This window comes from Neopelma chrysocephalum, unplaced genomic scaffold (assembly GCF_003984885.1).
Source record: "Neopelma chrysocephalum unplaced genomic scaffold, ASM398488v2 Primary Assembly neopelma1_23, whole genome shotgun sequence".
Taxonomy (NCBI): domain Eukaryota; kingdom Metazoa; phylum Chordata; class Aves; order Passeriformes; family Pipridae; genus Neopelma; species Neopelma chrysocephalum.
The window spans coordinates 19909379-19929621 of record NW_020897691.1 but is presented as its reverse complement, the minus strand read 5'-3'; the positions used below and the strand labels follow the sequence as shown (position 1 = coordinate 19929621).

At 43.5% G+C, this 20243-nt stretch overlaps 1 protein-coding gene across 1 annotated transcript; it reads right to left on the bottom strand.

Moving 5' to 3' along the window:
* Positions 1–3594: 3594 nt before the first annotated feature.
* Positions 3595–11617, bottom strand: RSPH3 (radial spoke head 3 homolog). Its single transcript, XM_027689301.1, has 8 exons — positions 11402–11617; positions 11139–11226; positions 9667–9808; positions 8944–9089; positions 8161–8364; positions 6975–7137; positions 5816–5902; positions 3595–3999 (listed from the first exon to the last, which is right to left on the bottom strand). Exons 1-8 carry the CDS (start codon positions 11521–11523, stop codon positions 3737–3739), a joined length of 1215 nt encoding a protein of 404 aa, XP_027545102.1. The 5' UTR covers positions 11524–11617; the 3' UTR covers positions 3595–3736.
* Between the last annotated feature and the right edge of the window lie 8626 nt (positions 11618–20243).

The window sequence follows — 20243 nt, the reverse complement described above, 5'->3', positions numbered from 1 at the left end:
GGCTGGCGGCGGGGCGGCGGGGCGGTGGCGGGAGGGGCAGGGGAGGGCCGGGTCGAGGGCGGCCGCGCCGCGTCCCCTCCCCGCTCCGCCCCTGCGGGGCAGCGCGGGCCGTGGGGACGAGCACCGAGCGGAGCGCAGAGGCGAGTCCGGGTCCGGAGGTGCCCGAGCGCTCCTTCGGCGGCGGCGGCGCTCCCGGGAAACTTGATGGAAACGGACTGTGAGTACCGCGGCTGTCCGGCCGCCGATACCGCCTCTGCTATGGCCGCACGGAGTTATCCGTACTTGTGAGGATCTACACAACCCGCCACCTGTGCTGGTTATTTACTTGCCAGGAAGGCACCTCACAGCATTAAGAATGTCCTGCACACACATACTGGTTTTGCTTCCTTCACTTGGGGTTCTGTTGCAGACCCGCACCCCAGCAGGCTGAGGGGCACGGGAAGGCAGCATGTGCACATCCCCTGAAGCGAACGGTGGCTGTTTCTTCTTGTCCTGTCGCAGGTCATCCCTGGGGAGATGCTTCCACCTTCTCCATAACCACCATTTCAGTGCTGGGAAACCATGATCAGATCCAGCTGAGCCTTCTCTTCCCCAGGCTGAACACACCCAGTTCCTTCAGTCTTGCTTCCTATGGCAAGTTCACATTTAAACATCTCTGTGGCCCTCCATAGGAACCCCTCCAATTTTTCAGTGCCTCTTTTGAACTGGGGAAGACCACAGCTGGGGTCAGTCCTCCAGAAATAGACCAACAAGGGCCAAATAGAGTGGAATAATGGGATCCCTTGATCTGCTGGATATGGTCTTGCTGACACAGAACACCACCCTTCTTCCCCGCCCCCGCCCCACCCGCCCACCCACCCGCCCCCCCCCCCCCCCCCCCCCCCCCCCCCCCCCCGGTTTAAAGCAGATATCATTTCAATTTCCAAAGCATGATTGAATCACAACTGCTGTTAAGTCAGAATCCACTGTTAGGTCGTTTTTAACAGCATGTGTTGTCTCTGTAGAGGCTGCAAGATCCCGCTAGGACTCTCACAGATAAAAGTAATCTATTGGGGCAGTTGCAAACATTGTACCAGCCTCTCAGCCAGACTTTTTGTCAGAAATCATGAACCCCATGGCAGTCAGCAGCATGGGATATGCCACTACCAGAGTTGCTACAGTTCACTGTTAAATTTATTAACTTAAACTGCCAGTGACAATACATATGTGCTAATATTATCATAAGTTAATAGCCAAGGCCTGGGCAACTCGAGAGCGCCGAATGTCTGTTGTGCAGCTGAGGAGGAGGAGTAAGGCAACATAAGGCAGTTTATAATTACAGTGATACTGCAATCAAGCAGCATAACAACTAGACCACTGAAATGTACTCTGGGCCATATCTAGCTTCTGGTTTGTACTAGTAAAGAAACCCTGGCAGAGAGAAACCACACTGAAATAGTTTCATTATTTCACTATGATAGATACTTTTATACTGGTCTAAAGATGTCTCCTGCAGGAGTGCAGGACAGGACTCCGTGGCTGTGTGAACACCACTGGGCTGTTGCTGTATATTCCTGTTGTTAATATAGCTTCCTCAGGCTCCTGAGAGTGTAGACATTAAAAATGGATAAAGGTTCATGTTTAACACATGCATATAAGCAAGCAGACAAGCACTTTCACAGATGTATTTGTTTTATTCGTTCTCTTTGCAGCATTTTGAAACCCATGATTTCTGACAGCAGCAAACTTGTTGTGAACTTTACTCTCACCGGAAAGCTCTCAGTCTGTCAGTGTGCAGTGGAGAAATGTGGAGAGTCCAATGGTCCCAATGTGATCCATCAGTATCAAAAGGATTCCCAAACTGAATCAGGGTCAGGCAGTAAGTCTCAATGACTTTCCCACTTCCCAAGTGGATGTTGAAGTAAACAAGGAGCTAAACTGCTGAGCTGGTTGTTGAAGTAATGCTTTGGCTTTTCACAGAGAAATCAATAGATGCAAATCACATGGATACAGTAATATTTTAACCAGCTGCTTTTAATAAAACACACAAAGATAGGAAGCGCACACACTTCTGTTTGAGGCATTTACTGACAGGCACCCAACCTGGGCATGACCAGAAGAGGTACCACCTCAACTCCTCTGCTACAATTGGTCCTTTGGACACAGTGCAAGGCCATGAACTTCATGTCTGGTTTCTGGGAGAAAGCACTCAGAAGTCTGCATTCCCGGTCCAGCATCCAGATGTGTTAAGAGTTGCTTATCTAGTTGCTTATTGTCTGAAAAGATGGCTGAGTGTAGGCAGGGAAATGTACTTTTCCTTCAATTTCATTCAACGGACAGACTGAAACAGCTCTGCTGAACTTTTTGAAAGGGTTCAGATCAACCCTAGGGCTGAGACATGGCATGGAAAACTGATCAGCTGCAGTTAAAAAGCCCTGAAACCCACAATACTCAGAGAAGTGTTCAAGGCAAGGCTGGATGGGTCTTTGAGCAATCTGATCTAGTGAAAGATGTCCCTGTCTATGGCGGGCCCGGTTGTTGGATTAGATGATCTTTAAGGCCCCTTCCAACCCAAATGATTCTATCATCTAGAGTAGACTTCATTGGGTGGCTCAAGTGTTGGCTCCTCATGTTATAAATGAGTGGATTTTGCAAAAGGCTGATACCTTTGGGGTTTAGCAGAGGAGGGAAGTCCAGAAGGGTGTCACTAGTGCAGGGCGTGCAATGTGCAATAGGTGATACCAATAGTGTCTTTCTACCCGTTTCTACAGCCCGATTGCTGTGGGCTGTCCTGCCCTCTAGTGCCTGCAGCGACAGCTCCCTCTCTCTTCTCTCGGTTCCCCCCGTGCGTGCAGCACATGCACACCCAGGAGCTGCAGACCCCCGTGCCCCCCCCCGTCCCACTCTGGGTGCAGAACTGGCCACCCTTCGGCCTTACCTGCCTGCCAAGGACAGCTGCTGCTGGGGACACTGACCCAGCAAGGAAACGGTGTTGCTGCAATGTAGCACAGATGTACTTTTGTGAGGGGGACTGCCCCACTTGAGGAGTTGGCCTGTGAACCGACAGATACGCTAGGAAGTGCAGGCACATTCTGTCAGTCACGTCTGGTACCATTTCCAGTAAACCATCAGGTAAGGACGATTACAAAGAAAACTGAGACTAGCATGTGGCTCCAGCCCCTCACCTGGGTTCCAGGAGTCAGGGACTTAATGAGGATTTTGCACTGGCAGAAATTCCTAGTGGAACTTTTTGAACTTGAAAAGCTTGAGGAACAACTGCTTTTCCTCTATTACCTGCTGAGATGCCCATTCAAGTTTGTGAGGAAAGACTAATATGAGTGAAAAGCAATTTATCTAATTGCTGTAGTAGCAACCTTTCAAAATAGGGAAAGTAAGGAAATTTTGTTCCAAGAACATTATCAAAGCACTTGCAAAGGTTATTATGATGCTCTCAATGTCCTTCAAGCACAGGGTGTGGGACAGCAGTACTTTTCAACTGTAAATCTCACTGTTTTTTGATGGATTGGATTGTGTAGAAGGGGATAGTATTTCCCTACCATTCATTGCACTAGTAACTTATCTCAATTTTTACAGCCTGTAATCAACAATGCCACATATGGAAAACATGTTTTAATGCTTTACTGTTGCTTAGGTTCCTCTTTCAGCATGGGTAGGGCATGATACTTGTAAATAGAGAGGAATTAATTTCTTCTTTCTGAGCTATTCATCTCCATTTACTTGATGACTTGCCTGTTTGTTACTCAGTTTCCAAATCCTGTGTTCCTGCTTGATCTGATTCTTCCAACTGGGAAGAGATGGGATCTGAAGGCTGTTCCTCAGCAACAGGTTGGTCAGTCTCTTCTTTCTCTGTGACTGGTTGGTCAGCAGCATCTGCCTCACCAGACACCTGGGGTGCTGCATCTGGTGGCCTGGGCTCTTTAGCAGGTGCTTCTGTCTGATCAGGCAGAGGCTGACAGCTAAATGCATCTAAGCGTTTTTCAACCACTGTACGAATCAAGGCTGAAACAGAAAGCCACCATTAACAAACATGGAGGAAAACCCCTATAATTTAACATTTTTTATATATTACTGACCTGTAACTTCTTAAACAGGGAAAGAACCCTGAAGTAACACTAAAAATGAAAGAATATTTAAGTGAGACAAAACCGTCCCTGCTGCTGTAGCCAAATGATTGGTTTACACTCAATGCAGTGATTTGAAAACGGTGCACTTGGATATTTTTGTTGATTTCCTCACATTTGCTTCTCACTCCCAGAGCAGGGCACCCCATCAGGAACAAGGACTAGCCAGTTTACACATAAGGTGATGTTTTGGGCAGTCTTCATTCAAATAGGTTAAAAATGAATCCTCAGAGACTTTTCCCCTGTTTCTGCTTAAGAGGGGAAAGAAGCCACGAACTGTCTCAGCTGAGGCTGTGTTTGCCTCTACAAAATTTGGGGAATATTCTTTTTGCAGAGATGATGTTTACTCAACAGTGGGTGACTGGGTAAAAGACAGGAAATACAGAGAGTAAATAGCAAAATGGGCTGCTGACATTACTTATTGGCCTGCGCCAAGTGCTCTGCATATCTCAGAACTGGAGCAAGACTATGATATCTAGTTAAACAATTAAACAGATTTAACAGGAATATGATAGATGTTCTCATCAATAGTGTATCCTGCAGCAACATTATCCTAAGGATGTTTTAATTCAGTAGTCACATACAATATATTTTTTATTAAAAGAAATTTCCTTCCCCTCCTGAAGAGCTACATGAGGAAGTGATCCTTGAATGTACATACTGGCACATATATCAGAATAAAATACCTAACAGACCAGCTGTAATTGTCCAAATCATACTATATCTTAACAAATAAAATTCAGGGTCCCAGTTAAACTGAAAATAAACCCAAAGGAAGGAAACACAATTTTAATTAAAACCCAAAATTCCAGCAAGAGGAAAACTATAGGAACAAAGAAGATGTAATGCAAGTGTAAAAAGTGGTTTGATCTAAGAGCACTCCAGTGGATACACATACATCATAATTTTGTGTTTCTACACAAAAGAGAGTTCAGATTGTTCAGGTGTTTCAACTACAGCCTCTGAAGACTGAATAATAAAAGAACCCAAATACTTAGCTTGAACTAGCCCAAAAAAAGACTGATATTTCAATCTATTTCAAAAGCAAGGACAAGATTATTGACTATAGCAGGAGGTAAGCCCTTGTTTTGATGAAAAATGTTGGTCACCTCACTTCTCAGTCAATCATGGCCTGTGACTATCCTCCTTTCATGTAGGAGTGCTGGGAGCTGACACAAATCAATTAAGAGACTTTCATGGTATACATGTGGCAGTACACAGGATGGGCTTTTCTGTTCCCACTGGCATAATCAGGCACACTACAGAGAGCATAACAGCAATGGTAGCTGTGTAACACAGAGGAAGTAGAAGCTTTTTAGCAGAAAAAAAGATTTGTGTTCTTTAACCATTCTCTTCCTGACACGTGTTGTATCTCCCAGCATTAACACATCTCAAACAGTATAAAGCCAGGAGAGAGTGGACAGTGCAGCATGACTGACACTCCTATTATTTCAGATGAAAATCAGTTACCTAGTTGTATGTAGTAGTAGTTTTCCAACATTAAAACATTTTAATATAGTAAAAAAAAAAAACCAAAAACCCCTAAACACAAAGGTACTTGGAGTTCTGGCTAAAATGACACCTCCTACCTTAATCCACAGTGACGATGTAAATGTGATATTTGTTCTAACCAGGAAAAAAGCAATCAAGAACCTCAGGCAGCCCAGATTACATTACAGGATTTGCTAACTTACAGTCAAGCATTGTCCTCCCCAGAACCTTCTTCTGTAGTGTTTCTTCCACTTCTGACATCAGCCACGGAAGGAATTTTGTCTCAATATCTGTAAGAATTTAGCAGAAAGAAAGAAAGAGAAAATGCCATTTTATTAAGGATGACTGACAGGACTTGGGGGCTGTTTTTTATTTGCTGCAACAATTAAGGGATGAACCCCCCTGCCAGAAAACACTTGATTGTAAGAGTCAGATGAAATCTCTCGAGTGTTGTTTGGTTTCTTATCCCCAGCCTCTCTTACTGAGGTTCATCATTATGGACTCTGACCAGAGTCCTCTCAACTGCAGTGATTTTCAAAGAGGTCTGGCACCCTTGAAGGGCTAGCACAGTTGGGATATACAGTCATGTTCTAGTGAGATCCAAATAACTATCCTGAACAAGTCAGGAGAATAACATTTCCTGCCTTGCTTTCCAAAGACATTTGGTGTGTGGTCTGCTGAAAGCATTTGTTCCCTCTGACTAAAGAACTCTTGCTTACCCATGTACTTCTCAAATCATACTCTTTGTATGCTGTGGTCCCAAAGCCTGCCCTGATTGCAAAATACACTCAGTTTCTGCATTAACCCCATGACTTAATTCTGGAGAGAGTGTAGCTGTTCCCAAGCCGTGGTCTGCGCCCATGTGGAGCCTGGTGAAGTGGGGTGCAGCAAAGTAGCCCATAAGAAATGCTGGTGATTCTAAAAGCTTGGAGATCACCGATGTACAAGTCCAAAATTATTTTCAGGGCCTAATTCTAACTGACTAATTTCTCCCTTGCTCTGATAATCATTAAAAAATATTCAGAATGACATACTGATTTCTTTGTCTGTTCTGTCAAAACACATTTACTTCAATTTGGATATCTCTCTCTTCTCTACTGTGCCAATCCTAACCACCCATTTATATCTCTCCAATTCTAAAGCAGATCTTTTCACTGTCACACTCAGCTCTTGCTTATTCTTGACTACTTGTGTAGAAGACCAATAATATTTGTTTGTGTTAAAACTATGACTTCAGCCACAAATGTAAATGAATAAAGTCTTATGACATTATTCTAAATAATAGGAGAATATGCTATGTTTTATAGTTGTTTTGAGCTTTATATTACTTAGTTCATATATTTTTAAAAAACAAATACAAACCTCTTTCTATAGGGTCATAAAAAAATCCACTGTCATAAAGATTGCTGAAGACTGAGGGAATAAGGTCAGCCAGGTAACGCTTAGCAAATGCCCGAGCTGCAATTTTCTCCGTGGTCTCTTTCTGCTTCCGCAGCTTTTCCAAGTGTTCGAGTCTGCGACGTTCCTGTCAAGGCAATTACGCATGTGAAACTCAGAGGCCTTTAGCTGTTACTCCTTTGATCTAGACTTTGAAGAATTATCACAGTGCAAGTCTCTTAAATTGCAAAGATAATCAAAACTGCAGATAATCATAGTCTCTACCTGCTATTTGCAGCCTCTACCTTTCACAAAAACTCCTCATATGAAAGAATGCTTCAAAGCAAGCTTGTACTCAATCTATGAAGTATTAAAATGCCCAAAAATTACAGAGAAACACATTTCTGTGTTCTGTGGTCCACCTTTTCTGATTTTGGGAAGTCTGTAAAATAAGGGCCTCAGAGCTGGCCAAATGAAACCCTTCTCTGATGCCTTAGTATACATTGATCTCATGCCTTCTTGCTTTATTGTTGCAGATCAAGCTGATCATTGGCCTTAGAATGAGATGAAGTTGGATAGTGTTTCCTGAACTTTTCATCTTTCCAATATTCTATCCTATTTGATGATTAAAAAGATTAAAACTCAAATTGGTCCAGGAAAACATTAAAAACCCCAATTATACAAGGCTGATGAATAGTAAGACTTGCCTTTTCTGTTTATTCCTATTTACTAAATACTAATAATATAGCATAATACTTGGAGATCTTGAGATGTACATGTGCACATAGAGTAGTGCATGCATTGGGTGTGAAAGTCTAGGAGGTGTCTCTCTTACTTTCAAGCACTCTGACTATTAATTTAGCAGTTATTATAATGAAAAGGTTTAAGAAACAGCTGCACCGGGTACAGAATAAAAAGCTGTTGGTCTGGTCTCTTGATCAGATGTCCAAGTATACCAGGTCACTCAAGCATGACTGCTCCAAATAAACACAACAGGATGGTGGTGTTGTATGAGAGCACGTGGCAGAGCGCAGCTCACCAAAATGCTAGGAGGAATATCAAAGTTAACAGTGCCAGTGGGGTATATCCAGCTTATCATTCAGTACTGGAAATGTTTTTCTCCCTTCTGATGAGCATTCAGACTGTTTTGCTCTTAGGCAGGAAGTCCTACCTTCTCCTCTCTGATTCGCCTGTCCTGCTCTTCCAGGCGCTGTAATTCAGCAAACTCTGCGTTACGCAGCTCTATAAAGGCACGCTGATGTGCCCGCAGCTGGGCCAGCTCTTCTTCCTCCATGACTTCCAGCAAAGCCTGCTCAACTGTTTTCCCAATTAGCACTTCCAGGATTGGCTTAACTTCAATGTCAAAGTCAAACAACTGAGGATAAGAATCATGGAAACAGAGATAAATGTCCCTTGATCACAACTGCTCTTCACAAGGATTGGCAAGGAGAACAGGAAGCTGAACAAAGCCCTTGTGCTGAAGGCAGACCAGAGAAGCGCAGGTGGGGCCAGTGTCAGCTGAGGCAGAAAGAAGCATGAGTGCAGCTGGGAGGTAAGTGATGGGTGGGCTGGAGTGAGATGCACACACCATACCACAGCCACTGTTGGGACTGCCAGGGAAAAGCTGAGCATTCACTTGGACCCTGTTTCTATGTTCCCAACCTGTTCTTGAGCTGGACACGTTTTACAGAAGAGCACATTTCTCAGCACTGTAATTCTTAGCTGAAAGCAGCAGAACCAGTGCATATGGAGAAGTATCTTTCTTAATTTTGCACCTAACCTCAAAGTAGACATTGGAGAGTTGGGCTGGGTTTTGGTTTTTGGTTTTGGGTTTTTTTGCATGTTCTGTGAGGATTAGTTCCTTTCTGTTTCTACTTCAATTTAGCATCAGAAATGTGTTTTGTATGGGAGACATAATTCAACAGCACTTTGTGGACCTGACTTCGCTTCGTACCTCTCCTTCTTCTATTTGCGTGGCTATATCTTTTCCTGTTTTGGCTGGTATGAAGAGTGGAGTAGGTGGTCTGTCCAAAAATTCATCTGTTTGACACTCTCCATCAACCTCTAGTATACGATCACAAATCTCTTCCAGATACAGTTCTAGAAACAAAAGCACATTGAATACTCAAAGCTGGATTCTTTTTATTTTAACTCTAAACTATTTTTGATGACTCTACACTGTGAATTATATCCAAAGAGTCAAATAAAATGTCTTATATAAAGTTAGGAAAAAAAAAAAAGACAGCTCAAAACATAGATCAGTTTGCTGCGTAGGCCATCTGATGCTATGCTCCCTATAATGTCAGGTGCACTTCATGGAAGTGATTCCCAAAAAGGGTAGTTCACTTTAAGCAAATTTTTTTAAACCTCTCAATTTTAAGCATATATGAAACTTCTCTGATGATCCTGGAAAAGGAAAGAATAAATGAAGAAGTCTTGACTAGTGTTAAAGAATGTACACTGAAAACTGCAAAACAGACCTTCTGAGAAAATGTCACTAATTAGACAAGTTTATAAGGGGTTATAATGGAAAGAATTATAGAACCTCTGATTCTAGCATTCTATGATTTTAAACTTATCCCTGTGTGATTCTACCAACTTCATCATCAGTTTAGCAAGTGAATATAGATCAGCAAGCTTTATTTTCAAATGAATATTAAAAAAAAAAGCCTTTTACCTGTCTGCACATAAACATGCTCTCTGCCTTCCACAGGCTCTGGTGTTCCTGGTCGAATTGGCTCTTTTGCACGCTTTCTCCCCAGTGCTCTTTTCTGTGCACCCTTCTGCTTTTGAACCTCAAGGGGATTGGGTTGGGCACTCTGAGCAGGGGTGAGGAAGGAAAAAAACACAAAACTTTGTACTTGAAAGTGATATTTAATTCTTTCTACAGGAAATTTAAGATTGCTGTTTGATTTGAATGCCAGCAATCTAGCATTTTGGATTTACTTTTCTGGGTCCTGACTCTAAATTTTTGGTTGACCTAAAGACTGTAGGGCATGAAACTAATAAAATAGGCTAGCTGCCTACAGGCACATACTAATGGCATCTCACAATAAGAGCATCCATTTGTTATTTGAAAGTGAATATTGTATACAGAACTTTGCTTTGTGAGATAAAGTATAATAAAATGTTTTTCCTGACAAGTGAGTTTTCAAATTTTGAGATGTCAAATGGATTTAAGTCCAATCATCAAATTATGAACACAGTTGTTTGCTAGATAAAAATTATAGGACCAATTATTGCTGATGAAACAAAAGAAATTCATACTACCTTTTAAATTCAGTACTCTGCTTATGGATTGAAATAAACGTCAGTTTCGAACTTCTTAAACAAAACTTACATGAAATTCACTCTAAGAAACAGATACTGAACAATACAAGTTATTTACATGAAGTAGATTTTAAAAATACAGACTGCTTTAAATTTGTATATGATCAAATTATCTATGTTGAAATATTCTCTGAAAATAAAGTATTACATTTGGATGGGGTTCTGAGAAACCTGAACCAGTGGAAGATCTCCCTGCCCATGGCAGGGGGTTGGAACCAGATAATCTTTAAGGTCCCTTCCAACCCAAAGCATTCTAAGGTTCTGTGACTTACTACTATATCAGGGTAAACAAAATACTTTCGCCTCCTCACAAGTAGCTTTTGCATACTGCTGGACCATTTAGCTCTGCTTCTATGCTAGGATAAGCCAAAGTCTACCCCAAGACTCAATTTCCCAGGAGCTGCAATTCTCCCTGATGACACCTTGCATATGATCACAGATTATGCAGTGATGACTTGTGCTTAGGATCATTACAGATGATCCTAGAAAGAAATGGAGAGGCAAAAAAAGGAATCACGAACTTAATGGGGGAAAACAATAAATGACAACAACAGAAGTTTATGTGAAACTAAGTGTTTTAAAGAAGAGCTGGAAACAGACACAGGCTAGTTTAACTGTGACTACGTGAAACGTTTTAAGTAAAATTACAGCTTCGGTAGTTAAAATTATAAATTAACAGCTTTCCTGGCCTACCTATGACTTTCCAACAAAGCTGTAGCATGATCCACATTAAAAACAACAACAACAAAAACAGCAGCAACAACAACAACAAAAACCCCAAATCAACGAACCAAACAAAAAAAAAACCAAAAAACATACCTGCGGCAGGAGGCGAATGGCTAAAGCGTGTCCCCGCGCCACTCTGGGGTCGCGCATGATGTTGCCGTAGCACACCGGCTGCTTCTCCCTGCTAGCAGCACAGACAGCGCCGGCTGCAGCACCGCACACCGCCCGGAGCGGCTCGGACCGGCCGCAGCGGGCAGCTCCCCCCGAGACACGGGAAGAAGGGCTCCCCGGGAAGGGCAGCGAGGGAGCCGGGATGAGGGGAAAGGCGCGGAAGGCGCGGGGGCAGCGGCACTCACGGCTCGGCGGCGTCGGGCGGCGCTCGGTACTTGGGGCGGGCGAGCAGGGAGCGGGGCTGGCTGCTGTAGCTGTAGGGCAGCGCGGGGGCCACCGTCAGCTCCGGCGGTCGGGCGGGCAGCATGGTGGGCTCTGTCCGGCAGCCGCTGGGCGGTGCGGGGCGGTGGGATGCGGTGCGGGGCGATGAAGTGCCGCTCGGATCGAGGCGGGGCGGGCCGCGAGGGAGCTGTAACGGCGTCCGTCTCCTGGGCAACGCGCGGCGCATGCGCGGGGCAGGTGACGGCGAGGCCGTTCGTAGACCCACAGAACGGCTTGGGTTGGAAGGGACTTCAAAGATGGTCCAGTTCCATCCCCCCGCCATGGGCAGGGACACCTTCCACTAGACCAGGTTGCTCAGAGCCCCATCCAGCTTAGCCTTGAACACTTCCAGGGCTGGGGCATCTACAGCTTCTCTGGGCAACCTGTTCCAGTGCCTCACCACCCTCGCAGCAAACCATTTCTTCCTAATAGCTAATCTAAACCTACTCTCTTTCAGTTTGAAGCCATTCCCCCTTGCCCTGTCACTACATGCCCTTGTAAAAAGCCCCTCTCCCCCCTGCAGGAACTGGACGGCCGCAATTAAGTCACCCTTTTGCTGTGCGCGGGTGTGGCTCCGGCGGGCGCCGGTTCGTGCCGTCCCCTGTCACGGGCGTGTTCCTGCCAGAAAGAGCGAAACCCTCGGGAGGGTTAAGGAGGACGTGCCGGCCCACCAGGCACTGGGGAAAGCACCACCGTAACCCGTAAAGGGCCCCAACGCTGCGGGGCCTCCCCTGGCTGAGGTAATGAGGGAGTTGAACCGCGAGGTGTCACTGTCCTCCTGCTGTCGCTGGACAAGCTCCTCAGGGACTCGGAGCTTTCCAGGGAAACTGGCGGTGGCTTAACTTGATCTGCGGTGACATTGGGGTGCAAAGATTGGCTGGGGGGTCGCGAAAACCTGTTGGATGGCGTACTGGTGGCTTAGGTACTGATGTCGTAAAAGTACCGGCTCGAACAGCTGCACTCCAAATTTTGTGTTTTCCACACAAGTAGGGGATTTGGATACTGTAAAGGTGTTGTATGATGGGAGATAGGAGTGTGAGGTGCGTCCTCAGTATGCCATCCCATCCATGGTGAGCTACACTCCTTGTCAGGGCAAATCATGAGGATGTATTTTCGGATTCTGTGAAAATTTTCCTTTAAGAGAAACATAAAAGCAATGAAGGATTACTGATAAAGTGATAGCCTTCTTTTTTAACCTTTGTGGTTAGTAATATGCCTTGATCACTTTAGCAAGACAGAGTATATAAAATAGCCCATGACTTTTGTTTCCAAAACCTTTGGTTTAAATGTAATTCACATGTGAAATTCTGTTTATTTCATCTCAGTTATGTTAGTGCTGCAGATGTCTGTGTTCCACCACAGCCCCGAGTAGACAGTCACAAACAAGAGAATTGCAAATAGCAGAGTGTACTTCATAGGGGGCCTGGAAGGCATGAAAGAAGCTGTAGAGCAAGAGAAACTTTTTAAAAAAACAAGTTGAAATCTCCACTCTAAACAAAAAAAACCAACCCTACCAAAAAAAGCCAAGTGTGGGAGACAAAGGAAAACAAGGAATGTTTCTGTAATTCATTAATGGGCAGCTTGCAGAGTCAATGCAGGAATGGGAATTGTGTTGACTAGACTCTTGTTAGCTGGGTGGTAGGACAGAAGGATAAGGGCCTGCAGGAGTACTGTTCAAGTATCACTGGGGTAAGAAGGGAGAGCAGTCCTTCAATATTTGTTTGTGTCTGGGAAAGCAAAGTTAATGATAAGCATCTCAGTTGAGCCAAGCTGGAGAACTTTGGCCCTTGAATTTGACCAGAACCAATACAACCCTTTGATTTTGGAAACCTGACTCATATTTCCTTGAGTTGGCTATACAGCTAACTATACTGCTTCTAGACTGGGGACTTGAAATCCGGGTAGACCTTTCCAGGATTGTTAGGGATTTGGTGTTTCTGTTCAAATGCAAAACAGCTGCAGCATAGCCTTAAAAAACATCCGTCTATACAGATCTGGTAAGGAATGGAGATGCTTGCTGAACAAACCAAGAAATTTGGCTGGAATGGACTGGGTAGGGAGACAATGCGAAGAGGGCCCATAACCAGGAGGAGCAAGGACCAGAGGAGCAAGGATTCCTGCAGTGCTGACTTTTACCTATTGCCCACAAGTCTTGTGATGATGAAGTCTTATTAAGCTGGCCCCAGCCTGGTACCTCACCTTTTGGGTGAATTTCTAATCCACCTAATAAGTGCACTAGTTGAATGGCAGTAACTCTCCTCCTCATGTCTGTGAAACACTGCTAACTCCTCAGTTACCAGTCTAGTGCAAAAGCATTGTATTGCTTTGGAGGGACAAAGGTCTCTGACTTTGCAGGTTAGCAGAGCTTTATAAGTGACAAAGCCTCATCTCTTCTCTCTTGCCCACTTTTATGTTGTTTTTTGCTAAAAATACCTAATGAGTTCTGGAACATTTTGTGTCATCACAAGACTGAGTTCAGGAGGAGCCAAAAACATGATGATTGTAAGCAGATGTCTAGGCTGCCATTAGTACCCTTAGATGTTCTCGGGATCTTACAGTCACAATGGCTGTTTCACATATTCTTTGGAGGATTGACTTGGACCTGCACAGGTAGCAGTGCAGGAGGTACTGCTTGGGAAATGGGCCTGCCTAGAAAGGGATGAATCAGCCCATCTCCCATACAGCAGCTAAGAAAGGTCTTTTGAGGTGCCTTCAACTGGCTTGAAAGCTTGAGACAAGGGTTTTATCTCCTTCTAGGTTTGCTGTGGGTCTGTTAAAATGTCTTGGAGCCAGAACTTATTTTTTTACATGTTTGTTTTCATGAGAATTTCCTGGCATTGTACCATGCCTTATGGCATGCCCTTGGCTTTCTTTCTTTGGATGTGAAACAAGTTTATTCACAGTAAAGAAAATGTGAAGTTGTTGGTGTGTAGTAACAGAAGATGTGCATCCACTATTTCCTGCAATGCTTGGGATGCATTCTGTAACTAATGAATGACACCTTGAAATACAATATAAGGGATCTACAGCGCTAAGCCTGGGTCTTCCTAGGGCACTAGCTTGGATGTTGCTAGCTTGGGAGACCTGGTACCACAGTGCATTGCACAGTATGATGCTGAGCAGACTTGCTGTGTCCAGTTTTCAACATCTTAACTTTCTGCAACATTGCTTAATTAAGAAAGGAAGGAGGTTTATGGATACAGACAATGCTTAGATATCAAGGAAGGACATGGAGGGGCATAATGCCTTCCCAGAACATTGTCTTCTGTTTGGAGGAGAACCATGGTTGCTTTTAAAAATATTGTAATGCTTTCATGATGTAATATTCCCTCCCCATGGTTCTGAGAGGGAATTTTAAGCTGCAGTTCTTACCCCTTTGGGCCTGCACATTAAGAAATGGATCTCCCAATTGGGAAGTAACTCTACTGGAGATGAAAATGCCATGGCTTTCAAGAAGATCGAAGAATCACAGAGCAGTTTAGACTGAAAGGGACTCTAGAGGTCTCTAGTGTAGCCTCCTTGCCTAAGCTGGTACAAATGCAAAGATAGATCAGATTGGTCAGGGCCTTCTCCTGCCAGGTTTTGAAAATCTCCAGGGATGGAGATGCACACAGTAGCCTTGAAAATCCCAGAAAGCATCAAGCTGCTGTTAATCAATACTCTGAGATGTCTGACAGAAATACAAAAACCAGAGTACTAACATGGAGAGCCATCAGTGTAACTGCAAAGATGAAAGAATTACAGAGCCCAAGAGAGGTGCATATATACTATTTGCCCTGATGCTGTTGGAGAACAATTAATAGAAGTGCCCTGAAACCTGCTTTTAACTTGCTGCAGTGATGTGACCAAAGAAAATCAGCAATACTGTGTCAGTATTGTATTACTGGTGTCTGCCAGCCCGCAGATGGTGTCTTTGCTGCTGTTCGTAAGCACTGGGCTCAGTGTGTCTGAGATAAACAGACACTGCCTACATATAGGCCTGGGCCTAATAGTGAGGTACTTAGGTTTAAAAAATACAATGTGCCAGCCTCAGAGTTTTGACAGAGGAGAGACACAGAAGAAAAAATAAATACCAGAGCTAAACCTGCTGGTGACATCAGTATTTTTTAAGATTTGTTAATCTTCATATGTAATTGTGAATAGAAAAACATGCAGATCCTATCACTCATATCTTCAACCCAAAATTATTAAACTTCCTTTTCTCTGTAGAAGCACAGCTTCCTCTTAACCCCAGTTCTAAGTTTTTGTGGTTGGGCAGGACTGGGAGGTTTCAGTTTTGAAGACCTTAATTTCTCCAATACTAGTTAAAAACTAGATTTTATTATTTATGGTTTCCAGACAAAATTTACAGTCCTGCTTCCCTCTACCACTTCACCTCTGACTCTCAGCAACATTTTCCCTAGGTTCCCTTCTCTCCATGGTCCCCACAAGCTTTGTTTTTCAGTGGGACAAACCTTCTCGTGGGGCTTGTATTCTTGCCCTATGCCACCATGGGACTTCCGAGACAGTAACTAGAAAGAATTATTGAGGGGTGGAGCAATGCACACTTAATTTTAAATTATCATACATTACACTGTCAAATGAAAAATCAATTGTTGGTGACCTTCCTATATAAGCTCAAATAGACTGTGTGCTGCTACACCTCTCCAGCCCCTTCTTACCTCTCGCTGTCTTGAACAGGTCTCTCCCACTGTCTTTTTTTTGCCCTAGGAAGGTCTGCCTTATTTTCCATCTCCATGTATTGAGGGCAGTTGTTCAACTGCACTAAACTTGCAGAGTAAAAAACAAGACTCATCTGCTTCTGCTGCCCCTTCACTGTAGTCCTGGTGTTTGTCCATCTTGATGCAAATTGCCCTTTATCACATTTCTGGGAGATAGAGCAGTAAAGTATTTGCTTTATTGGAGATAAACTGCACAGTTCAAAAACTGCACTGGGCAGGAGGCCTTTTGGAAAAAGCAGACCCTGATGTTGAGCATGTTGAACTACAAGTCTCTGGTCTTCATCTCAAGATCATCTGCCCTTGATCACCTACGGAGAACTGGTGGCTGCTCTGCTCTTTCACACACCCAAGGACTTCTCAAATGCCATGTCTTCTGGTGTTTGTAGCTTTTAAGGCGGGTGTGCATCTCTGTATTGTATCATGTAACTTTGTGTACTCCTCAGAGCACAGTGCTCTGTGAAGTTCTGGCATGATAGTGTGGTTACTATCTCACCTAGCCACCAGTTGTGCTGAAGAAATCTGGTTGGTGAATTGCAGGCACAGTTGCACAGGTGCACTTGCTGTGTGAAGTCACAGCTTTATTATGGAGAAAAAATTGCAACACCCAAGACTGTGCAGCAAGAATGCGCAAAACCAGAAAAATCTCCAATCTGTGTGATAAGAGCATCTTCTCTAATCATTTGTCTTGGAATCTGCCTGGATTTGGCCTTAATTTTTTTTTTAAATATGGTTTTTCAGCATGACCTGTGGAATGTTGAAGGTGCGGGGTTTGAATTTGGACTGCAGCATCTGTTGAGGAAGTTGGTAGGAGGTTTGTGGGTTGTAGGAAGGAAGAGTGTCAAGCAGCCGTTGGATCAGTTCTGTAAATAGATTGTTGGCTAAAGAGCATGTTTTGTTTAGAAAGTGTGAAACCCTTCATAGAAACCTTTTAATATTATTACCTAGCAGAGGAAGCAGAGCTCAACGGAGTCAACCATGTTTGGAATTTGTGAACAATTTGTTCAGACTTATATGCTGACACCTCAGGTTAGAAACAGAAAATAATCTGTGGTTTCCTCTCCCGTTGCAGAAGAACATGTAGAATTTGGAATGGGCTTCGCTCAGAGGTGAGATTTAAATTGATGTATTTATCACTGCAAATGGAAAAGAGTGATTTAAAACAATAAAAGTGATGTATTTATAGAACAATGTTCTTAGATATTTAGCATTTCTGAGTAACAGAGAAGCAGAAAAAGCCATTGTTCACCTAGCATCCACAGAGACTTGCAGGCAGCTGACAATATGAGGACTATATCACTTTTCCAACAGTGGTTGCCCTTTTCCCATGGATCTTTCTCTCTGTCATTGTCAGACTTTTAAAATAAAAATTGCTCCATCTTCAGAATTTTTAGCCTTCAGAAGCTTCTCTGAAGTTTTTACTCTCTTCTGATGGCACAGGTGATAAAGACTGACTGCTAACAAAATTCAGAGAAAAATATAACCAGAGCGCTTAACCAAGATGGGTTTCCTTTTCCTGTAGTCAGAAGTTGTCCTCGTGGAAACACGATAGCCACACTGACTCATGCAAGCAGAGTAGCAGCATGTTTTTATTTGTTCAGAACTCACCCCTGTGACAGCCAAGTGCTGTAATCTCTTGGCCTTGCTGTGGCATGAAATGCTGTTCTCCAGCTTAAGAGACCTGCCTGTTGCGATGGAAAGTTGCAGTTGTCAGTTGCAGTTGTCAATTGCAGTTTATGAACGAGGAATGAGTCACCCTGGGAATAAGCAGTGCTGGTGTGGTGCTGCAGCAAACCACCTGGTCTCCAGTGATTTATCAGCACCAAAACCAGAACAGGCAGTAAAGAAATAAGAGCTCCTATTCCCAGACTAAAAATAACACAGGTGGGATTTTTGTCAGCTGTGATACTTCTTCCTGTTGTAATTGGAGACATTTGATAGCAATATTATAAGAGGGAACATTATGGTAAAAATCGTCTGTGTGGAGCTCTGTACAATATGTAACTGAGTTATGAGGCAATAATTTTACTATTAGCTTTTAACACTAAAGTATATATACTCCAAGCAGTATCCCAAAACCATATATTTTGGCATTAGTGCTACAGGAAAATAGAGATCTAGTTCCAAGCAAAAGGCTGAAGAGACACAATCCCATTACAAAAAACCTCCGAAGTTCTTGACTTTATATTTAAAGTGTTGGAATTGTGGACCACAGTCACATTCTAGACAGTGGTTCAATCTCAAAAGGAACAGAGTTCTGGGAAACCAATGCCAAATGCAAAGTGTGGACAGTTATGCTCCAAGCTACGAGTTAGTATAAAGTTGGTGTGATTGTGTTCATTATATACTTTTACAAGGGGTTTGTACCAGCAATCTGTGTTGCCTGGGGTACCCAGGTAGCAATCATGGGAGGAAAATACAGAAGAAAGATTTTATGTTGAGTAGCAGTTCTGTTCTGTGACAATGTCCAGTGAGGGGCTTTCTTGGGTTATGTTGTAGCAGTTATCACAGGAAGTGACCATGGTAGTATCATGGTGGTAGCATGGTCCCTCATTGCTAAGTGACCAGAAGTTGTTCTTCCTGAAGTGTGAAGGATTCATTGTCTCTTCAGTTTTCACGGTTCCCAGATAACAGCTTTGAGAAGAGCTCAGACAGGTGAGAAAGCTTCTTTCCCAAGACCTTGCTTGTAGAGGCAGAAAATAATTAGTGTACTGACAATGCATTTTCCAGAGAACAGGAGCATATTACCTTACATCATAGCTTGTGAATTGCTTTGGTGAGGCACGGGGAAAATGGCTTATTTTTACTTATTTTTTCACCTTAACCTAGCTCCCAATCTCCTTCCATCATAGCTGACAGTCCATATTTCCATACAACAAGAGATGTGCAGACTCCTTGCTGAAATCCCATAAATTCAAGGGCCTCTGTCCATAGAAGTTTCATCCTGAGGCTTTCCATAGTTACAGCTGTGCATTAAGGCCATCATTGGGGTCTATGAATTCTGTATTTTTTTTCTTGTAGCTTGCAGAGATTTTCCTGCTCTTATTCTGATTCTCTGCATTTGCAGAGACTAAAAAGGGGGGGGAGGGGACATGGGGACAATGTGTGTGGAATTGAGGCTAGATGAGTGTTGATGGAGCTTACTGCAATAACAACCAGTGCAGATATGAGAGAAAAACATGGAAGAATTGGAAAAGGAAAACTGAAACTGGCTGACTGAGAGAAGTAAGTCTAGGGATGGAGAGGACAGAAATGAAATTGAGACTTTGACAGCAAGTCCATAGGGATAGATTGGGTTTTGTTCAAATAAAAGAGACATAACTGGATGAAGTGAGGAATGCAGGCCATGAAATTGAGAGGCAATGAAAATGAGGCAGAGATGAGGAGTCAGGAGTGGAGAAGATAAAGGTCTGAGTCAGGGTTGTCTGTGGTGGCATGGAACAGAATGCCAAATGTAAGGTTTTCTCCTTTGCTGCACAACCTTGGTTCCTCCCCAGAGCAGGTGCATCCTGTGGGGAAGAACAGAGTGCATCATGTGATTGAAAACAACAGCCGGATGCAAACACAAGGAACTGAAGTCAAGCTGCACCAACAGTCTTAATTCCAGCATTGCCTTACAAGACAATGGCTTGGATTTTCTGCTTTAATATTGCTTTCTTCTAGTCCTATATGCTTTGTATGTTTAGAGTGTCTTCATGAAATTAGAAAATTGGGTGTGTGAAGCAAGCCATGCAATAGTGATGATGGGGTAACCTGTGGAGAATGGGAGCTTATTGCCGTCATTCAATTCTTATGCCAAAATCTTTTGTTTGATCTTTCTGCCTGAGGAGTTAAAGGCAGCTTTGGCAAAGGCACTTGTAAAACAGATAATTCACTTGTTGGATATAGCAGTTAAAGTGCCTTACTCTTGGAGGCCAGGATAGCTGGGCTGGATCTTAGAATGTGGTTGGACTGGTAGCACGATGAAACTATTTTCTGAGCCAAAGGCAGATGAATAAGTGCTAAAACACAGCTCTCTACTTTCTGTGTCATCCTAGGCTTTTGAGGT